At 36.7% G+C, this 17,515-nt stretch overlaps 1 protein-coding gene across 2 annotated transcripts in view; it reads right to left on the bottom strand.

The window, feature by feature from the left end:
• Positions 1 to 17,515, bottom strand: part of STAG1 (STAG1 cohesin complex component) — a 149,132-nt gene that overhangs the window by 101,707 nt on the left and 29,910 nt on the right. For both annotated transcript variants that reach the window (XM_086468408.1, XM_086468409.1), the window contains exon 4: positions 14,838 to 14,934. In XM_086468408.1, the coding sequence (XP_086324534.1) occupies positions 14,838 to 14,934 (97 nt within the window). The remainder of the gene's footprint in view (positions 1 to 14,837; positions 14,935 to 17,515) is intronic.

Genomic DNA, 17,515 nt, shown 5'->3' with positions numbered 1-17,515 from the left:
TTGTTTCTCAACAGTGGATGTCTAGGATTCACTACAGAGTATTTGAGAGCAAAATGTAAAAAAGATACACCTATGTAAACTTACTAATACTAGAAAAACAAAACTTTACATAAGTGATAAAGCAGTAAGTACTAAAAAGAGTGCTGAAAGACAAATTGTAATAAATAGCTGATGAAATATAACAGGGAATGAAGAGTTTGAGTACATTAATTAAAACAAAGATAGTGGACTCAAGGGGAAAAATTAATCAAGCACCACTAAGGAAAAAGGAAAGAAGAAAAACACAGAGGAACATTGCGAGTAATGTAGGTTTAATCTGGAAAATGGCTTGAACCCTTATTTACAATCTCCTCTCAGATTGTTTTGGATCCTCTACCTTAGAAATTTTAATAGTAGAATTAGTTGAAATGCTGTGTTTTGCTCAAATTAAAAATGGCCCTGTAAATATATCAAGTATTATCACGTCACTAATACTATCCTTTGTAGATAGCCAAAATGCAAAACACCACTTATGAAGCCACAGAATAAAGCAGACACCTTAGTCCTCTGGTTGTGTCCTACCAACTTGGTGGAAAAAATCTTTAAAGTGGGAAAATACAAAGCAGTACTTCAGTAAAATAAAATATTTTAACATCACCTACAGCTAATGTTTTATTTTCTAAAGAGCATTTAATGTTTTCAATATTTTGCAACAAACTGCTCAGATTTTTTTTTCTTCCCCTCCCCCAGCTTTCAGCACTTTAGGCAATTTTGCCTTTTAAGTTTTCTCAGTGCTCCCTCTCCCCCACTATCAGTTTAAGTTGTTTGGAAGTATTAATATCAGGATGTCTTTATTAGAATATGCTCACATTTTAAAGTTTAACCATAATGCTTAACCTTCTGTTCAGTACCCATTTTTTTTTTTTTGGCATAACTACATCCTCAGCTGTAACTTCATGTCAACATAGACTCTGTCTAGTAATTGCTTTGTTGTCCTTCCCACATGAAATTTTCCTTGAAGTCCACAATAAAAACACCAAAGGGTGTGGTATTATGGATCAACTGTTTGACGAGAATATTAAAAAACTTAGTTACATTTTTAATTTATGTCCCTGTTCAGCAGTATATTCTGGCTCTATCAATTTGCAGCAGCTTAAAGCAGCCCCACAACATACACAGATGAAGTGAGTATCCTGCTATTTTGGCTGTTGAAGCAAAGCTAAACCACTGGGACGTACATCTGTCTCTCTCTTCTCCTGCTTCCTAAGCTCATGTGCGTAGCTGTGCCCTCACAGAACACATTTCTTTCTTGTTTGGAATCTATAATTTCCTCCTTCTGCCTTATACTTTCCTGCATTTAAAGGCACAAGTTTACCTCTTCATCCTTCTCTTCCACTGTTACATGTTTCAGTTTCCCCTTCTCCTTGAATTTTCCCTATTAATGAGATCTCACGCATGTAATTAATTTTTTTCTAGGATATTTAGTACTTCTTTTTCTGTTACTACAGGCTGGTAAGAACTAAAAAAGAGATGCATAGAGGATTGCCTATCTTCAAAATGTCCACCACCTTACACTGTTTCCACGAGATCAAAATCTCAAAATACCCAACCGTTACATGCATTTTTCAAAATGGTGCAATGTCTCTCACTGTTTCTAATGAGAATGAACTGCAAGCTTTGCTCAGCACAGGCAGGCACAGAGGAACCCTACCATGGGGTGTGAGTGCAGATGCTCACCCTTCCCAAGAGCAGCCTGCTGCCTAGTCTTCCTTCAGAGCACTAAGAAACGTTAGCCACTTAGTAAGATCAATTATGTGTGTATTTCCCTGAAAGCAAGCTAGGGGATATCCATCTGTGACTTTATCTGTGCATGTTAAATCTAAATCTAAGTCCTGCAGTTTATCCCTAACTTGTCTCACATCCTCACAGCTCAGTATTAAAGCTGGTCCATAGTATTGCACAGTATTATAACCTACCATCATCAGAGCAAAGCCAATGCAAGTAAGCTCAACTATTAATACTGTATGCTACAATAAATACACTTTACAATCTAAACAGTGTACTGTACTAATACGCATTCATTATACTGTACTATACTAATATTGCTCTAGTCCATAGTTGAGACCAATTAATTTACTCACTTTGAACATGTTAGAATTCTTCCTTCCTTCCCCAACCTCTGATTATTTTCTCCCTAAAATGCATTAAACACCTCTGTAATCAGAGTTAAGTTTACTAAGCTTCCATTCATGCACAAAAACACTGTCAAAACAAAATTCAACTTTAATTTTAGATCCCAATTAAGGGAGTAAAAGAAATAATTATGGCATTATATACATACTGTGCAAAGTAGTACTACAAAATAATCACTGGCCAAAGTATCGGTCAAGCAGAGCAATAAAGTAATATACCAAGTTAAACTGACAACTGTTATAGGCCACCCTGTCTCTTTTCAAGGCCAGCTTCCACCCAACAGTTATGACTCTAGTCTGATTAACACCTTGTGAACTGCTGAACCCAGCCACTGCCCCTTATCAGCAAACTGCCTACATCAAGGCCTCATTTGAATGCAGCTACCTGAGAAACTTAGCATAGAAGTCGGCTGTCACAGTGCAGTTAGCAGGAAAGAACCACGGGACCTAAGATTAGGTCATAAATATCATATGAATGTAGTTTCATTCTGATCTTAATTGATGCACTTTTAATACAAAGAAACTACTGGAATGAAGTCAAAGAGTGGTGAAAAGAGGGTTATAAGAAGTCTCTACAAAATTCCATGGGACAGAGAAGATGTATATGGAACAACTTGTTATGTCTCAAAAAACATTCCAAGGAAGTAGCCAGTGAACTCTGAGAGAGTAAAATAAAGTGATTTTTCCAGACAGTACATAACTGAAGTATAAGCCTACTGTTACAGGCTACCATGGAAACTAGGAAAAAAAAAGGGTTGAAAATTAGATAACACACAAATTTGAGAGTGAGAACATCCTTCATTGCTATTAGACAAAATTATTTGCAAGTGCTTATAATGGGCCTGGGCTGGTATCTTTCCCCTTTGCAACACTCTTCTATAAGCAGCTACTTGAACTCAATCTTCTCATAATTCAGAACAAAAAGCATCTTGTCACTGGTCACTTACTCGACTCGCCAAATAATAAAGTAAGATATGAAAACAAACTTAGACCTTCCCTCTGAACCTGTAAAGAATGTGGTTTGCTGATATTCTACCAATGGTGCCATATCAGGGTGAATTATGATTTCTAGCCAGGCATAATAGTTGAATTAATTTTCTTATCTCTTTAAAAGCACATATGTTAGTGTATGTGATTCTCTACTTTGAACTGCAAAACTGTTTTTTGTTTTGTAGGGCATAGTTTTAGAATAAGCACCTCACCGCAGATCCGAAGTAACTTGCCTTCAAAGGCTCTAAAGAAAGAATTTTAACAATTTCCACTGTACTCCCCACTGATGTTTGCTTCACAAGAACTGAGAATCTTCAGTGGGCTCTAAGCTGTGAGTAAAACCTTAAGAGAGGAAATTCTTGTTACAAGACTCAGAGTTAAGAGTAGAAAGGTCACTTAGCAACTTGACTGGCCCAGCAACTGCTGTCATTTCCATTCAGCTACCATTTCAGTATGCAAAACTGACACAGGGCACAAGATGAGGCTGATCTACAGTTGCAGTTAGGATGGCATGGGATTCAAGGCCTTTTTTGGTTATCAAAAAAGTCTGAAGGGAATACTTTGAGGACTCTGAGCTCACTTCAAATAAAGGTCATGTGAGCAACATCCTTGAAACCAAAAGAGCTCCCTATAAACACACTGTCGTACACACAGCCACTTTGTATGCTACGAATCAATGGGAAACACGTATGCTGTAGCTGTCAAGATTCCCTATTTCTTTTGGTTTATAACTTTGGAAAGAAAAAGGGGACTCTTGACAAATCCAGCTCTAATGGGAAAAGATTACTCATGTTGTTACGGGGATCCGTAGAAACATACCTGACCTCACCTGGTGTGCTACATTTTGTACTTTTTAGTCTTCTCCATCATAAGGAAAAAATCAGCTGTGTAAAAGGCAGCCTGTGACCACACAGGAGTAACAGCAATCTTTTGTTAGCCTCAAAAGATGCTCTTTTCTTGAAATGCATCTGCCTCCTCTTCATCAGTGGAGAAAAAAAAAAAAAAAGGCACTTTGAATGGCTAATTAATTAAACTGACTTGAAGAACGCAAGATAAAAATCAAAACAGGGGGCAAAAATGGCTCAAATCAACAAAGCAGAAAATTGCCGTGTATTTATGTCACCACAAACTGAAAATCCACTACAACAACCTAATCCACAAAACTATTCTCTGCTAAACTATTTGGCAAAAAGGAATTTATTTCAATCAAATATATGCAGAATCTCCTGTTATAGTTCTCAATTTAATAAATACAATGCTACTTAGCAGCACTGCTGGGTCCCTCTGAAATGTCCTTATTATACAATCACATAATTAAAGTCACTTGTGTGATATTCCATTTCCCTATATAAACCATGTAATGTACTTATTAATCAGCTTTGGTCTCCCAAAATGAAAATTTAGTCCCTTCTTTTAATAGTTGGCCGTATAACAATTTTCTCAATGGCTTCTGTGCAGAACTGCTTTACCACATCACTTTGTTCTCATGTTTAAGAGATGCCAGTACACTGCAACAATGTGGCCTTCTTTTAGAGAGAATGTAGTATCTGTAGTTTTCTTCTGGATATTGTATTTAATTCATTAATTTTATTGTTATCCACCCTCCTGCACTCTAAAGTATTACTCTCACGTCTGCCCCTAGAGGCAAATTAAACCTCTGTAAAACTCCAGTCTGTCCTCTCTTCAGAAGAAAAACTGTCTTTAATGAAGGTTACATACTTTTGCTGGTAGTTCAATTATTTTATTCCTAAATTGTTTCTAAGTCTAGGAGTGTGACTGATCAGGTTTTGATTCTCACTTCATTAGCCAATTCCAATATCTCCTTTTTGGAGATTTGTAATAGAACACAGGTAGATAAGGGCTTTTTGTTGTCTGGGAGGAGGCCTGGCGGATAGAGGGGCTGGTTCTGTATCTGAGTCTACAGCCGGATGACAGAGAAACTTCTGGTAAGAGAGTCTCTGTAGCTACCTCATTTACAGCCCTGCATAGCTGTGTAAACAGAAGCTCAATTCAATCTCTAAAATAAAACTGTAATTTCATTGAGCTGCAGCCAGTAAATCAGAAAAATATTCACAACTTCCCTCAAAAACGCTTGACAGAGAATTTGCTGCATTTCAAATAAAACTGTGCAAAATCTTAACAGCCCTCTGTTCAAATATATACTTCCATTTCTCATACACCACATCTCCCGTCATCACTTATTTATTTAATATCTTTTTGCTTGAGATACCTATCCAGCATTACCTGTGGTAAGAAATGATAGAAAATAAATCATTTAGTCTTTCTGAAACTTCCAGTATTCATTAACTGCTCTTTCTACACATTGATAATCCAAGCAGATTATTGATTTTTAGGCAGGCATCTTATTTCCAACAGTTTTAAAGAACTTCTTGCTATTCGGTTTTACTAAATTTCAAGAACAATCGCTTCATCATGTCAACAGTTCTTTTTAACCCACCACCATTTTCTGTTACATCTTAAGAAGTTTATCACCAATACCTCTTATCATGGAGCGACCTGCATTACTTCCTGGCTCAATCCATATAGTTGGCTAAATAATCTTGATCCAGGAGTCTGCTGGGAATAAACATGCTCAATAGGAAATGTATTCCTGTCATACCAAATTTGATCTGAAGTAAAACTTGTTTTAGTGGTTTAATCCTTGAGAATTTTGGGATCTGATAATTTCTAGAGTCTAAATAAAAAGGTAATTTCAAATAACATTATTGGCTATATCTATGTAGTTAAATATATCTACAATAAGTTTTCATTCCCAAAGGTTGCTAAAAGTATTTCCAGGCCCTTTTCCCATTTTTCCCTTTTCCCAGTTTCCTAAGTCACAACAACTTACAATTTATCCAGAATGCTTATTTCAAAAATTATAAACAAAATAAATAGCAGAGATTGTGGTAAATCTGACAAACTACATTACAGGTAGTTCAAAAAATGATGTTATGACTTTGTAGAAGCTTCCTTCCACGACAGCCGGTGCCTATTAACAAAGGAATTTTAACCTCCTGACTCCTGAGTTCATCACTGTATCAAATCAGGAAGTTTCAAACTGAAATACCCAGGACCGAATGCTACAGGTGGAGAGTACAAATACCAGTTGTTGTCAGCTGAAATTTAAGCTAACTGGTGTTAACTGAAAGAACTGTGAATCTCTCTAGTACTCACTTCTCAGCTGATGACAGTTATCCAAGAACTGGGTTCAGCTTTGCTAGGGGTTATCAGTTACTTATTTAAACAAAGGTACAGAGACTGTTGGCAGGGGAGCTCCTCACTGTTCCTGAAGGATCTGCTAATAGTTTTGTACAACTCCCTTCTCCACCCTTCCAGGTACCCAAAATCATTCCTCCATCCTTCTTGCACAATGCAAGTAAGAAAAAGATGCCGACAAGGAGGTAAAGGCCATTTACACCATTCTTCCCTGTGATGGGCTTGACCCTACCAGTGCCAGAAAATGCCACAACTCCCCATTAAAAGGAGGTGAAAAATTGTAAGGCTCAGCTGGTCATGGTTCAGGTTGAAGATGACTGAGGCAGTATGGTCAGATGGATATAAATAGGGAATGAAGGAGGTGGCAGTGGACTGTGAGCAGGATTATATCTGCTTAAGAGCCCACTTTTTCCAAATTTAGATGTATCTTTTTGAAACGCAAGCTGCAGTTTTTCTTCTATATCCAGCTGCTATTGAATGCTTCCAGATTAAGAGAAAGTTTGATTTGTTTTAACCACTTTCTTTGTGACAGAGATTAAGGCTTTTTCATTAGGATGTAGACCTTTTAAATCATCCCTGTCTTCTTCTCTTCAAAAGTAATTACTGAAGTGTGTACTAGCATTGCACTTCATAAAACAAATCTATGGCTTCCTCAAGACAAAAGAGAGAGGATTGTAACTACAGTGTTTGCTGAGAGAAATGTCATTTTTGGAATTTAATTCCTACCCTTGGTCTGGAAAAAGTCTGACTCAACCTTCAGCAGAATTTGCATCTTTGGAAAGACTAGAGATGTATGGACCCTTCTCATTCGTAATCCAGTAAGAAAGTGCTAAGATCTAGTGGCATTTGATTGCTTCCCATAATTAGTTCCCGTCTTCACAGAAAGTACCATCTATGTCATTAAAAAAAATCCAGCAATGCATCTAATGCATAGGTAGACACAAACTCACAGAGGCATAATTTGCTTACAAGTCAATAGAACAATACTGTCAAAAAAAAAAAAAACCTAACTAATGTGTTTTCTTATCTGCTTAAAACAGAGGGTCCCTCCAGTAACACATTTGTATTATAAAGAAAACAAACTAAGCATAAATAAAGAGGAAATGACACAGACCTGGCTAGTAAGACAGCAACTATTCTGAATCATCAACACCAAGAGGTATTTATTGCTCTTCTCTTAAAGCATTATTGATCTGAGAGAGACTTCTCAAACAGTAACTTTGTAGTCACATGAGTAGTACCATCTTCCAGATCGATATGCATTTCATTAAACGAATGCAGTGGAAAACAAGTAGTAGTACTTGAAAGACTTACACAATTTATCTCCAGTGATAAACATAATTTTACAAGCTGTGAGCTTACAACATAGTACACAGGAGTAGCATGTAGAGTGTTCCACGCTTACAAGAAGCACTTTCACTTTCAGCAGAGATTTGAACATATTATACAGACCTGGCAGTGTAGAACTTGCTCTTTGACTATCATTTCAAAGGTAATTTGTTTTTCTTTACATTATACATTTGCTGTAAAATATTCTAACATTGCAAGTTCTGTCAATTAATTCAGTAAATTTGTTTTAAATTATTTGAAAGTTTATATTAATACATATTAATAAATTAGTTAATAGCTGGTTTTAAGCCAGCTTATTTTTGGCCTGCTGTCTTGAAACATGAATAGTTCCATACATTCAGGTAGCAATAAAGAAAAATATGTTTGTTTAAATTACTGTCGCTTCTGTTACAAATTCACAGGATGAAACCTCAGACTGAAGTCAGACCTCATCACAGCAGGTATTTCATTCAGATTTTGAAACCACAGACCAGGATGCCCTTCATTCCTGTCTCCTGTACTGAAAGATCAGCAAATTCCTGCCATTTTTTCCCCACTAGTTTCTGAAAGCAGCAGGATGCACCTTGTGGGAAAAAGATGCCATTAGTTCACAAGTGGCTATACAATGTGATGTACTACTGCAAATCTTTTTTACACATTCAGACCTGATTTTTTTTAATTTTTCAAGGCTCCTCATCCCCAGAAGAGTTAGAGAGATGCAAAGCTTAAACGAATCAAAAAAAAAAAAAAAGATTTTGTAGCTACTTTTCCCATAGCTGAACAAACACTGAAGAGCTGAACAGGAAAAAAAGGAAGAAAGAGTACAGGAGATGAAAATACAGATACCATTCAGCAGCAAACTGAAGAAATATTGAAAAACTTTCTGGTTTAAAAAAAGCAGACAATGAAACTAAAGCTTTAGTTTTGAGAATGTCAACAAGTATCAACCATTTCTACTTCACAAAAAATTTATTTTGATGTAACCATATTAATTGTCATGTGTTTCACATGGACTTTTTAACTTTACCTATCTTCATTTAAAGAACTGAACTGATGAAACATTTAATGCATGTCTGGTAATCTGATTTATCTTCCACCCAAGCCAGTTAACAATTTGCATCTTATTTTCAGTTTGAATTTTATAAGCTTTTGCTTCAAGATAAACATACTGTAAAAATGACCTCAAGGCTCAGAAATAAGAAGCACAAAGTTCAGATCTGGTTTATCTACACCATGCCTGAAATTAAAACTAAAATTGAGTCATTTCCATTTTTCAGTCTTGCCTTCCCATTTCTGATTGTGGTTAACAGCATGTTTTTAACTGCATCATATAGTTACTGGGGGTGTATTTATTTCTGTGTACTATGCATACAAAAAATATTTTACAAATCCTTGACATTACTATGACTTAAATAATGTGTAAGTATCGATTTTTTTTTAATGTGTATTAGCCCTTTACTTGGCAACTTCTCCCCTATACTCACATACCGAAGAGGGATTTTGTGAAAGAATCTGTGAGAAAATATACTTTATACCCTTAATGAAAATACAGGCTTCAATGTAATGAATACTAGTATTTTGTAATTTGTTCAAAATACTAAATGTTTATGGTATCAACTTCTTAAGAATAAATTAACAGTTGAAGAGATAAAGTTTTTTAACACATGCCGAAGTCAGCAACATTTCTCACTAACACACTGCAGTTCCTTATGAAAGGTCCATTTGCAGGAAATTTATTTATCAAGCAGTCTTCTTTCCATGCTCAAGAACATCTATCTGTATTGAGCGACATTATTTCATCAATCACAAAACAAAACCGTATACAAATAAATGACAAAAGACTAATTTTTTTAAAACCATTACTCTACTTACAATGTTGTTTCCCGTATCAAAACATTATTAATCAGAGTAAATCACACGATTTCCTGGCTAATTTGCTTTCTGAAATCCTGTCCAACAGCAAAGCAAGCAGCTGCTTGTTCATTTGTTTTGCCAGAGCACACAACGGCCACTTTAGAGTGCTTTTTCCTGGTTTTAGCCTTCAATTTCCTTTTGCAAAGCAGAAATATATTAGCTTGCCCTTAATTAAGAGCACAGAACACTAATAAAAATCAAACTGAGCATGCATTCTGCATTTCAAGCAAGTTAACTTAAAACTCCTGCACTTGTTGACTCAGTTTGCACTATTCAGTCACAGGACTTTTCAGAGGATCCTACTAGAATAGGTGAGGAACAACTAGAGATTTAAGGCTCAAGCTGTAAGAGAGTGTGGATCCCCAAGTGTCTGATTCACCAGGAAAAATTCCGTAAAGATGTCCTGCTTTAATCACTGGGCAAAAAGTATCATACACAGATTCCTGCTTACTCACAACTGAAAAACCCCCAACCCTAAACAACCCCAGCAATCAAGGTTGACAGCTGGCAGTTTGAACACTCGTTCATTAACATTTGATTCCACACATGAACCTAAAGAGAAGATTTTGAGGGGGAAAATAAGATATGAGAAACATCATAAAATGGAAACTCACCTGTTTCCTTCAACAACTACTCCTAAAAAACACTTCAGTGTGCCAAGTCACAAAACTACTTAGATGGAGAGCCCCTTACAATCCAGAGAAGGCTACAACACAGCCAAGAATTTAACAGTAAGGGAGTTTCATCCATTTTGTTCCAACAGTAACTGAGAGTGTCTCAGAGCTGTCCAAGAGAGGTAAGGCCAGCAGCAAAAGTACTGCTCAAACCACTTCTGAGTATCTGCTTAGGAATTTACAGCTTTCTGGCTTACCTAACAGAAAATAAATGAGAGGGAAGGAGAGGGATGGTGGAGAAAGAATGGGAATAATTTCACTATATACTTGAAAGCAGTCAAGTACTTCTGCTCTTCAACTATGTGAGAGACCTTTTTCCCCTGCAAAGGAAAGCTTTTCTTACATGGACTCGATGGGTTGGTTTGTCCTTCACAGCTTAAGAGGCTGTTTCAATCAGTAATTGCTTCTGGTTAGGAAAAAAAAAAAAATTTATTCCACACGCATGGCTCTCTGCCTCTAAAATGCAGAAAGGTCAGAGTGCTTGTGGGATTTCGTGTTTGTTTTATATCAACAACAGAAGGCAAAAGCAGACAGCAATGTAGACACCCAAGTCAGCTCTAAATCCATGGAGCTCCAGAAATGGAAACAGCCTGGTTGTCATAGCAGCGGAGCACGATACCTGAGCTAATTACTCAGTCTGAGAGGCAGAGCTAATTAGCCCAGATGCAGCACCACACCGACACAGTTATAATCCTTCTGGGACCTGGGCATGCATATTGCTGATTACACATTTCAGCTGGCCTGCAACTAGCTCAGAATCTCACCATACTATGCTGTGTTTTACCTAAGTGTTCAAAAAACAGAGAAGGAAAGGAGAAAGCAAGAATATGTTCCTACAAAAAAGGTGGCAATGGAAAAGAGCTCTCACAAAACCCCAGGAAACTCTGAACACTGATCTGCAACTCTTCTGCAAGGGAGGAGGATATCTGTATCCACAGTGCAACAGACCAAACTACAACATCTGAAATGGAAATCTCAGTAGCATGGACACACTTCCACCCCCAGCCGAGTGAAAACTTATTTGAAAAATCAGTTTATCATTACGACAACCAGAAAGTTCCCTGTTATCTAAAAATACAAACCTCTAAATTAAGTTCCTGGCAGAGAAACAAGAAGGTGAATACACTACCTGCTTTACAGATTGCAAATACTGTGGAAAATAAATACCTACTACCAACAAACCAACCTGTTTTCTTCAAGGACTGGAAACAGCATTTATTTGCTGTTTTTCCAAGAAGAAAAAATATTTTAAAACTAACTTTTTCATCTTTCTAAGGTATTATCTGATACAAAATCCTCCCTCTAGAAGAAGCAATGCATTAGGAAAAACAAAGTGAATAGGTGAACTTATCAGTCCTTGTTAACCATTTTTCTGCCACAGAAATACAATGTAACATCATGGAGAGGACTACACAGACAGACTGTGAAAAGCAGGGATTTCTGTTGGTATTCTTAAAGAAAAAAAACCAGCAAGATAAAGGAAAAATTCTTTAAGAAACTATTTTTGCTTTGTAATCAAAATCAGCAAAGGCAACAACTGTACAGATTGAGTAGGCAAACTAGTTGGAAGGTGGCATGAAAAGTGATTTTAACTCCTGTACAAACCTAATTATTGAATTGAGAAGCTTTTGGTAGTTCAATAGGACAAAATTCTAATTTATACCAAATGATCCTTTAAAAACCCAGAAAGATGACCGAAGTCATGCTAAATCCAAATCTCTCATGATTTAATGGGCATTACTGTATGAACCAGAACACATTATAGAGAAAGAAACTGATTAAATAGATATTCAGGAGAGTTGACAAAGGACAGATGTGCTTGAAAATTTGGGTTATATTTATTCAATTTTAAGTTGCACAGATCTTTTGACTTTGCCTGCAAAATTCATTGATTTTACAATTTTGTAGTATTCGTAATTTACATAACATGCCTGCTTATTTATATTTACAAGAGATCACTTCTCATTTCCGGAACATCTCTAAGCAAAGCTGAGGGATGACAAGAGGTTCATTCAAGCGTATGCGCTGCCCAGGACAATGGGAGAAATACATAAAAATCAATGTTTCTCTAAACAGAAAGAGGTTTTTGTCACGGTCAAGACTGTGGCTAAATAAAACAGTTTGGTGCCTAAATGATTTCTAATTGAAGTCAGGTAATAGGCACATACTCTTCACCTGCTTAAAACTTTTGAAAGAAATGTCAAGCTAAGTGTATTTTAGATACATTTAAATATCAAATAATTCTAAGCACTGTTAAAATGGTAGATTTATCAACCTAGCATCACTTTCAAATTCCTGAGTAACCTCCTCTCGAGCTAGTTGTCCTCTGCCCTTCAAGTTAACGGTTACAAAGTTAGGTATATTATCAGTAAACATTTAGATCCAACACTGGGAAAGAAGGCTGGAGAACCCCAGACAATGTTAGTGGAGCAAACTGAAAAGAAGAAAATTAAGGAATATTAAGGAAGATAAAGCAGCCATTGATGTTCATGAGGAGCTGTTATTTATCAGAAATAGAAACAAGTAAGATTGTCAACAAAAACTTTAAAGGGAAAAAAAAATGGCATAATAGAGCATATAAACTTTCCAAAAAAAGAAACGTGGTCTTCCTCACGAAATAAAAAACATCCCCAGATTTCCATACCTCACTTCCATTAAGGGCAGCTTAATATGCATTTTACCCTAAGTGGACCATCAATAAAATCCACTCTTCTGATAGAGTTTTTACTTCTTCTAGAAAACGGTCATGTTACTGGAAATTGGAAAGACCAGAACTGTTTGCCAGGATCTTAACCCTGTTTTACAGCTGTTACTGTACCCAGTGCAAAAATTCCAACACAAAAATAAATCCCCCAAACACACTATAAACTCAGGGGATAAGTCATTTTTGCTTCCTTTCTCCTATCATTGCTGTTCAGGACCAGAAGGCCACGAAAGCAAGCTCAGCAGACATACCAGTACAAAGCAGAGTACTGAAAATGCACAGAGTCACCATTTAAAAAAAAAAAAAAAATTAGTAGTAAATTACATCGGCCACTTGAAGCGCTGCTGCTTCGCAGCCAATAACGGAAAGCTTTTCTGGGAAGCAATTGATTCAGCAGCATATGGGTGACAGTGGGCATTCAGCCTGCATCAGTCAGTAATAAGAGGTTTAAAAAATATGAATCTTCTGAGATCATAAGAGTGCTGCTTTCTCTAACAAGGAGAAAGAAAGGAAGTAGAAATTAGAGAGCAGCAGGGGAATGAAGATATTTATGACAGGCCTCCACCAAAAGCTTGCATCAACAAGAATAAAAACATACGGCCAAGGATCCCTTTGGCTTAATGCTGCCCAAATTCTTAGAAGGAAGCTCATGGTTGGGTTTTTTTATATACACCTTTATGAGAGTGTTAAAAAAAAGCTAATAGAATATAACTATTTCCACATAAGCTGCCAAACAAGTCTAAAAAATATTTTAGGGAATCTGTGTGAAGAGTACAGACATTGACACAGCCTGGTAATCTAAACGCTAAGCTTTAGCTCCTTCACAGAATGCTTCCAGAGCCCCAGTCTTTCCTATGATCCACAAAATAAGTTAATTCACTTAAGCTATGAAAAAGGGTTGCTGAAGCTGCTGATTGCTCATATTTCTTTTCTCTGATGTTTTTAACTGTACTTGGGACTCCACCTTATATGTAAGAAGGAAGAGAGGGGAATTCTACCCAGATCATTTGATGTCTAAAGGTATATTCCCGTATCAGTTACAAAATGAAGACAAAGAAATTCTGCACGGTGGGTTATTTTCAATTCTACTCAAAGCAAATTACAGGAAGCTTCAGGAAACAGTAAATAGCTTGGTTCTGGGCACTACAGAGAGAGTAGAGCTCTGTCTTTCTCTCTTCAAGGCTGAGTTAACTGAAAAAAGACTACACATAAAAAATTCATTAGAATGTACAGTGTGTCAATAAAATGGCTAGAATGACTGACTGCCGCATGCCTGGTAATGGAGACTGCTATAACAGGGTACAAAAGGCAGGCCACTCGCTGCTGACTTGATAAAGTATTACAAAGGAAGAAGACTGATGCTTCATCCAGAAGACACCTTTCTTGCTAACTGAAGTGAACTGAAGCCTGACTCTTTCCTCTTCAGTTTAAAAAACCCATCATTTTCCTAGAAAGAAAGAAAAAATAGCAAAGTTAAGGTATAGCTACACCTACTAATTCTTGTAATAAAAATAAACAGGGAAGAATCAGAAAGGGGAAATAGATACGCCTACCTTGATTAACAGATCTTTTGTCTCCTTTTGCTGATGAGTAGAGTGTCTCTGAGGATTTGTACACTTTAGGATGACGACAGGGAAGTGAGAAGAAGAAAGGGTAGGCCCTTGACAAACAAGCTTTAAATAAAATTATTCTTGAATGCAGACAATATTTCTATATAAATCATGCACACGAGGAGTACCAATCCGTGTCTCCCACATCTTTACCAGCATTTGCACTAATACACGTTTGTATGACTGTCAGATTTATTCTATACAACTTGTTTCCAACGTTCTGTACCTCGACATCCTGAACACTGGATAAAGAAGTTGATTAAATCCAGAAGTGCTATGTCCCTGTCTTGTTTATATGATTCAATCCAGTCGTCCACCACAGACTGTCAAGAAAAAAAGGAATACTTATCAGAGACTCTTGAAAAGTGTTTTATTAAAGGCAAATGACTTATTCTTTTCAGAATATAATTTTATAACTGAGCATTTATTTTGCATAATTATACATGTGTACAAATTCAGAAATCTATACACCTTCTCTCAGGGTGGAGACAGAACAAATATTGTTAGGGAACAGAACTATATGCATAATTTTCTGGTATTATAATTGTATAACCACAAGTTCAAACTGAAATTACTGTAACTCCTCAAAACTCTACTTACAGTATTGATCCAGTTGAAAAAAAACAAGCACTGTGATTCTGTTCAGAATGATCGACATATATCCCCAGAAAACTGATGAGTAGAAAAACTGGGATGAAAACTAAATTTATACTGATCAGTGAACATCTCAATATTTAAAAAGGCCGAAGTAGTGTATCAGTCACTCAGAAACACTGCACATAATTTGGGAAGACAGAATGCAATGAGGAATACTTGGTAAAGAGAAACAATACACAGAAGTTGGTCTTACAGTGTCTGGGAGTCAATTAGCCACCTGAACCACACTACATGAAGCTAAGTCACAGTTTCAAACTGCACTCACAACTGTAAGTAGCCAGGAAATATTTTTATTATCACTGATAGGCAGGCGTAGCATGCAATCATTATGAATAATAGCAGGCAGGAGGAAGAAAGGATACATGTATCAAAGACATTTGTAATTTGCCATATATTAAACTCTGGGGACAGAAAATGTGGTTCAGTAGCTTGACGAGAAAGGGCACTAAATGAATTTTGCCAGTGAACGTAAAAGTGCAATCACAGCATCAGAAAGAGTTAATGGCTGATATACACCAGCTGAAAGGAACGTGGCAAAGCCTATAGCTGCTTCCCAGACAGGTACTTTTACCCTATAGTTCTGACTACAGAATCCTATCAGAGCTGCACAGATCTACGATTTTTAAAACTCCAGATGCATGTAAAACGAAGCAATGAGGACAAAGCAAACAAAATTACTATGAAAATGCTTAAAAACTGTTCTAGAAAAGCAAGAGAGTTGTGTGAGGTCCTTCTTCAGCCTTTTTCATGCTTAAGGAAGACAAGTATGGCTTCTTTCATGTCACCAAAATACAGTATTCTAAGTTCCTCAGCTACATAAACACTAAAGGTAAGGAATTGTATATATTTAATGTAATCAAATACTACGTTTTACTTATGTTATGAGAAAAAAAAAATTCTTCACTGTTCCATACACGTGGCAGCATTCATTACTAAAATCTTGATCATGCTATCAGAGCGCATCTTGCAAACGGATTATTTTGAAATTTCTATGAAATTAATTTTAAAAATTCTAAACACACACACCCACCACCATCCCCACACAACCAGCTTCCAACTGTGCTGAAAGAGAACAAATAGGAAAGACAAAATCCAAACAATTCAACCTCTTAGTAAAATTTGGCCTCTTTCTAAACTAGCAGATATAAGGATAGGACCTTGAAAAATCCCTCTGCAGTTTCTAACTTATCCAAGTGCAAATTCCCCTCATCGCCAGTGGGACCTTAGCAAGTGGATGAGAAAAGGGAAGCAGCCAAGAGACATACACAACTGTCAACTGAGCCAAAACACTCCATGTTAAACACAGATCACTATATTCCTTCTTAACCCAAGACAGGATAAGACTATCAGTATTATCATGCTATTTAACAACCAGCATGAATCTCTAAACATTTAATTTGTCAGGAAACTAAGTTTTTACAGGTTTTGTCTACTAACAGACAAACAAATGCATGCCGAGTAGAAGAAGCAATCTTACGAAGAGGTCCATCTGCTACTTAGAAGAAATTAAAAAGGAAGTCTTGGCCTCTAATTAATCTTCACACAAGTTGAGGAAACATGAAGTAGCAGCACAAAACCAGTTATCTAGAATGCTTCACTGTTATTTCATCAATTAGACCTGTTCCTATAAATATCATTTCCATCAACCAGCACAATTCTCCAGGGCACATAAAACTAAATGTAGCCAAATGTAAAAATTATTTACTAAATCAAATATTGACAAAGCTTAATGACCAGTCTGCTAGTGTACTACCAACTTAAAGATTTGTTTGAACAACTATATTACCATAGATATCAGAACAACACGCAACTGCCAGCAGCTATTTTTTTCACTGAAGAGCAGCTGTGCTGGGGCAGACCACAGGTTCACCTGCCCCACAGGGCTTATACATAGGGAAAACCAGAAGAACAGGGCAAAAATACATGATACTTCTGAGTTACTCTCCCAGACCCTTAAGACCCCAGCATATTTCTTCTCTCATGACTCTGTCTAAACCAGAAAGTTTTACACCTATATCATCTCACAGCAACGTGTCTCAAGGGTTAATTATTCACTGCAAAAAAGAATAATTGTTTTGCTTTAAATCTGCCAGTTGCTAGATCTATTTGATGTGCCCTAACTCTTATGGGAGAAAACAAACCTCAAGCCCCTATTTGTATTTTCTATGCTTCCATCTGGTCATCTCTTTTCAGGCAGAATAATCCTACCCTGTGCTGTGTGCCTTGCACACAAATACTTCCATATTT

This window comes from Leptosomus discolor, chromosome 7 (genome assembly GCF_034619465.1).
Source record: "Leptosomus discolor isolate bLepDis1 chromosome 7, bLepDis1.hap2, whole genome shotgun sequence".
Taxonomy (NCBI): Eukaryota; Metazoa; Chordata; class Aves; order Leptosomiformes; family Leptosomidae; genus Leptosomus; species Leptosomus discolor.
This window is presented reverse-complemented; position numbering and strand designations above follow the sequence as displayed.